General features: G+C 44.4%; 1 protein-coding gene across 19 annotated transcripts in view; it reads right to left on the bottom strand.

Moving 5' to 3' along the window:
* The window catches only part of LOC122251860 (dystrophin, isoforms A/C/F/G/H-like), a 1045059-nt gene that overhangs the window by 607047 nt on the left and 433012 nt on the right, over positions 1–5000 (bottom strand). For all 19 annotated transcript variants that reach the window (XM_086553567.1, XM_086553566.1, XM_086553574.1 and 16 more), the window contains 2 exons: positions 3715–3869; positions 3088–3277 (listed from right to left, as the gene is read on the bottom strand). In XM_086553567.1, coding sequence (XP_086409693.1) covers positions 3088–3277; positions 3715–3869 — 345 coding nt within the window. The remainder of the gene's footprint in view (positions 1–3087; positions 3278–3714; positions 3870–5000) is intronic.

The raw sequence follows: 5000 nt of genomic DNA, 5'->3' as shown, positions 1-5000 counted from the left end.
TCAGCGAGAGTTTGTTTACACCTGGTGTGCCGTTGCGTTTCGCGATGGGTCTCACCGGGCTCAAAACTTTCGCATTTCCTGCTTCACATGTGCAAGGTGTTAAACAACTATGTCGAATGTGCGCTCGAAAAGTTTGTTGGACAAAAGACGGCGGCGGTACGGCATGTGCTCCTGGGATTTGGTTAACAAAGCACGCATAAACAGGACTGTAAGTGTTTTATTAAGAAATAAAAGAGAATCCCATCTCGCAACAATTCATTGGAAAGAGAAGCCTAACTGCAGAGCTACATATCATGGCTCAGAAGAGATGTAAATATCACCCTTTCTTTTTCGAAGCATGGATACTGTATCACACGTATGTTGTACAATTCCTATATTTACAGTAAACGGAGATGAAGTGATAATGATAATACATTGATATATAAAAATAAGTAAAGTGATTTACGAAGAAGTATCACACGACGATGGAGAACAAGATTAACCACCTTATCCCTCGACAGATCGCGCGGTCCAAGAGCGGCGTAGCGCAGCAGTGTCCGGGCCAGGTACAGTGTGGTTGTGTGACACCATAACTGCCAGCTGGCGGTGTTTACGGCTGGCTGGTGGCTGTGAGTTGCCATCCAGGAGGATTCCCGCGGGGTGCCTCCCCGCCGCGGCACTAAAGGCGCTGCACCTTTAGGAACACCCGGGACGCCTCCTCTGAGTCCCTTTCTCACTCTCCCAAGTCTGTTTGACGTTAATCAAGAAACCGGCCAAGGTGCGTTAATACCTTCATCTCACACGGGAAGCAAGGGGCTGCGCTCCCCTCCTCTCCCTCTCCGTCCCTAAATTAGAAGCCCACGCTCCGTTCTTGGAGAAGAACCGCCACGGGGCGACCAGTGCATTCGCTTTAAACTCTCGCGGGCGAAAAAACGACGGTATCACAGACACAAACTGATCTTCCCTCCTTTCACTTGGTTATTTCTTGGTCTCTCTCTCTCACTCTACACTTTTCCTCCACCTCTCTCTCTCTCTCTCTCTCTCTCACTCACTCACTCACTCACTCACTCACTCACTCACTCACTCACTCACTCACTCTCTCTCTCTCTCTCTCACTCTCTCTCTCTCTCTCTCTCTCTCTCTCTCACTCTCTCTCACTCACTCACTCACTCACTCACTCTCTCTCTCTCTCTCTCTCTCTCTCTCTCTCTCTCTCTCTCTCTCTCTCTCTCTCACTCTCACTCTCACTCTCACTCTCTCTCTCTCTCTCTCTCTCACTCTCACTCTCACTCTCACTCTCACTCTCACTCTCTCCCTCCCCCCCCCTCTCTCTCTCACTCTCTTTTTCCCTCTCACACTCACACTCACACACACACTCGCACTCTCTCAACCCTTTTCCCCTGTCTCTGAGTCCTCCCCCCCTTCTCTCTCTCTCTCTCTCTCTCTCTCTCTCTCTCTCTCTCTCTCTCTCTCTCTCTCTCTCTCTCTCTCTCTCTCTCTCTCTCTCTCTCTCTCTCTCAATGTTTTTGTAAAGCTGCCATTTCTTATCTCTCTTCCGCCTCACAGGTCCACTACGAGCTTTCTCCTGTTTTATGCCTGTTATCTATTCTTTCTTTGTCATATTTTCCTATATTTATCTGATTTTTCCTTTAACTCTTTGCCTGTCTCTGTTTCTGTCTCTTAATCTCTCTCTCACTCTCACTCCAGCTTTCTTTCTCTCCCTCGCTTCCTCTACCTCATTGTCCGTCTCTTTCTCTCTGCCTTCCTCTCTCTCTTTCCATTTTTTTAGGATTCCTCTAGGATTTCATTCGCACGTTTTTTGCTTCACTTCCCTGCTTGTTATTTTCCCCTCTAAGCATGCCTTGTTTTTTATTTCTCTTCTTTCTCTCTTCTCTCACTATTTCTATCTCTATCTCTATCTCTATCTCTCTCCCTCTCTCTCTCACTCTCTCTCTCTCTCTCTCTCTCCCTCCCCCTCCCTCTCCCTCTCCCTCTCCCTCTCCCCCCCCCCTCTCTCTCTCTCTCTCTCTCTCTCTCTCTCTCTCTCTCTCTCTCTCTCTCTCTCTCTCTCTCTCTCTCTCTCTCTCTCTCTCACTCTCTCTTGCACTATCAAGTTGCTTAATAAAGAGGGAAAAGGATGTCAAGGAGGTGAAACGGATAATGTCACCGTCTCTTCTCACTCCCTATTTTTCTTCTCTTCTCCTTTTCCCACTCCTTCTCTTTCTCTTCTTACTCCCTCTTCTCCTCCTATTCCCACCCCTCATCTCTGTCCCTTCCAACCCTTCTCTTCCGGTTCCTCCTCCATCTTCTCCTCCTATTCTCACCCTAAGTCTCTTTCCCTTCTCAATCCTTCTCTTCCGCTTCCTCCTCCTCCTTTTCCTACTCGCCTCCTCCCTTAACTTCATTTCTCTCTTTTCCTCAGCTCAATTCAGTTTCCAAATCCTTCCATCTATCATCAGAAACCTTCCTTTGGGTAGCCGAGATTCCATCTACTCGAGTCCATCCTCCCTACCCTCGGATCAGAGGTAATTACACATTGTCTATGAAGCCAATGGGCGCGTAAACACACACATATTAGAATGGAAACTGCGCATCGTGTCTGAAAATCCGAGAGTAAAATAAGGAATTTCCTTGATTGTTCATATTTTGCGCGCCGAATCCAACCCGTTCAAATCGGTATCATTGAACATTAACCAAATATGTAGAGTTCAATAGAATCGACAGCTATATGAATTCCAAGAAACCCTTTCATGCAATATTTGCAATACGGTTTTTTACTATGCACTCTGGAAACATTGACACACCCATAAAAAAATACAAACATGTAGCTACATGAACAAAAAATAAAAAAATAAAAAAATACATACTGATAAAATATAAGTGCAATTTGCAATTTCAAGGTTTCATTTTCCCCCTACATTCCACCTATCATTCCAATCCTTTATTCGTTTTTCCTTACCACCAAGTCCTCTTCTTCTATCACCATCATTGTTTTCCTGATTCTGTCTTATTGATGCCTTGTCACAATTTGAATAGATTTTTTTTAATCGGCAACCTGCCCTAAGATATATCGTTGTGACTCTTTTTATCTTCTTTCCGGCAACCTACCTTGAGATGGGCGACGGGCGCGCGTGCCTGCATGTCTCGCCGTCCTGGACCCAGTTTGTCCACTTCCAGTTCCAGGATGTCCGTGCTGGACTCGGCCTCGCTCATCCATGAGGCGAACTTATCCAAAGCTTTGTCAAAGTTGTGCAGCGAGTTCATAGCCGAGTGGAGGGCTTTTCCGCGAGCTATAATGCTGTGGGCACACAAAGAAAGGGATTTGGGTTGCAGAGTCTGAAAGGACGCTCGATTGTGCTATGGCAGGATTATTGGTTGTCTGTGTTTCGAAGTATCTTTTGGATGCCCTGTGACTTCTAGATAGCAATATTACTATAGTTCCCCTGCAACATTTGTCATATTCACAGAAAACGTACTAGCTCTTGTATCATAGAAAACGTTTATCCCCACAGGGGACACTCAACATTTTGAAGCTGTATAATTCAAAGACATTTTACACTGCAGCAAAAATAAACAAGACATTATATACGTTTATGCTAGTAAGTGTATGTTTGTGTAAGTAAATATCAAATGAATATGAATAATATATTCATGAAGGGTAAATCATGAAAACTACTTTGCTTTCTAAAATTCAACCGCTATGCTACAAACAATACTCGCTACTGATATACACACCTGGAGTTGAGGCTACTATAGCGCAAGTTGATAGTCTCAGTGATTTTCTTGAGCCTGCGTGTATCATCATGCTGGTATATGGCAATGAGTCGCTGAGTCATCTGGTTGAAGAGCTCCACCTGGTGCTTGTATTGGTGGATCTCGGCGTGGAAACCCTGAAAGAATGGTTATATGACGTTAGTTTCACTCACGTAGATTGAACCACAGGACTGTTTTACCTCCTGAAAGTACCAATTATAAGAATATTTACTGCAGTCACATCCGACCTAATCATCAACCTAATCATCTCAAGCCAGAGTATACACAAAACCAGTCAGGCTTGAATTACAATCATTACCCTGACGTCACGCAAGCCAAGGAACTTCTTTTATCATGGTTCTCTTACATCGTATCCGGACTGCTACATGGGAAGAAAGACGTAATGTTGCTTTTGATACGCAGCACGAGCTTTGACGCAGAGCACTGGTCTTGATTAAAAAAGCTTTGATCTCTCGTTCTAGCTTTGGCTTGAATCAACACGTAATTACATTACTCACAGGACGTGGATTGATCTTTAAATCTGCAAATTCAGCCAGAAAGCGAGCTACGGTGCTTTGGGATTAAGTAAAGGCAAGCAAACATAGTAATAATAATTATTTATATCAGTTAATCACCTTACTTTTACGTACTATGGGAACTCAACACGGAAAATTATAATGCATAGGCGGATCAACAGATGTTTGGTGTGTGTGTGTGTGTGTGTGTGTGTGTGTGTGTGTGTGTGTGTGTGTGTGTGTGTGTGTGTGTGTGTGTGTGTGTGTGTGTGTGTGTGTGTGTGTGTGTGTGTGCGTGTGTGTGTGTGTGTGCGTGAGCCTGTGGGTGAGCATGTGCGTGCGTTTGAGTGTACTTCTGCGGGTGCGCGCATGTGTATATGTATGTGTGGATATACGCGCACAAACAATATATTGAATAGGAAGAGCATCATGTCTGTAGAAAGAGAGAAAAATGTCTACGTCAAGTTGGGCAATAAATAACACATCTTTTAATCCGTCTATTTCCGCCTTTTCCATCAGAAAGTTCGGTCCCTGGAACGTTTCTGCAAATAGCTCGATAAGAGCCTGCTTCCCTGCCAATCCATCCGAACAATCCAAGGGAGATTTATTTGTATTTTCAAAATGTGATTGTCAGTTTGAAGCTTTTCTCTTTGCAATAGTTTCTGCATTTGACTCTACGTTTGTTTGTGTCTCTGCCCTGGCTTTGTCTCCGTCACTGGTTATGTCTTTGCCACTGTCTTTATGTCTTTATCT

The sequence above is a fragment of the Penaeus japonicus genome, unplaced genomic scaffold, assembly GCF_977035675.1.
Source record: "Penaeus japonicus unplaced genomic scaffold, GWHDUDI00000001_assembly GWHDUDI00000028, whole genome shotgun sequence".
Taxonomy (NCBI): Eukaryota; Metazoa; Arthropoda; class Malacostraca; order Decapoda; family Penaeidae; genus Penaeus; species Penaeus japonicus.
Note: the sequence above shows the minus strand (reverse complement) of the source record. Positions and strands in the feature narration are given on the sequence as shown.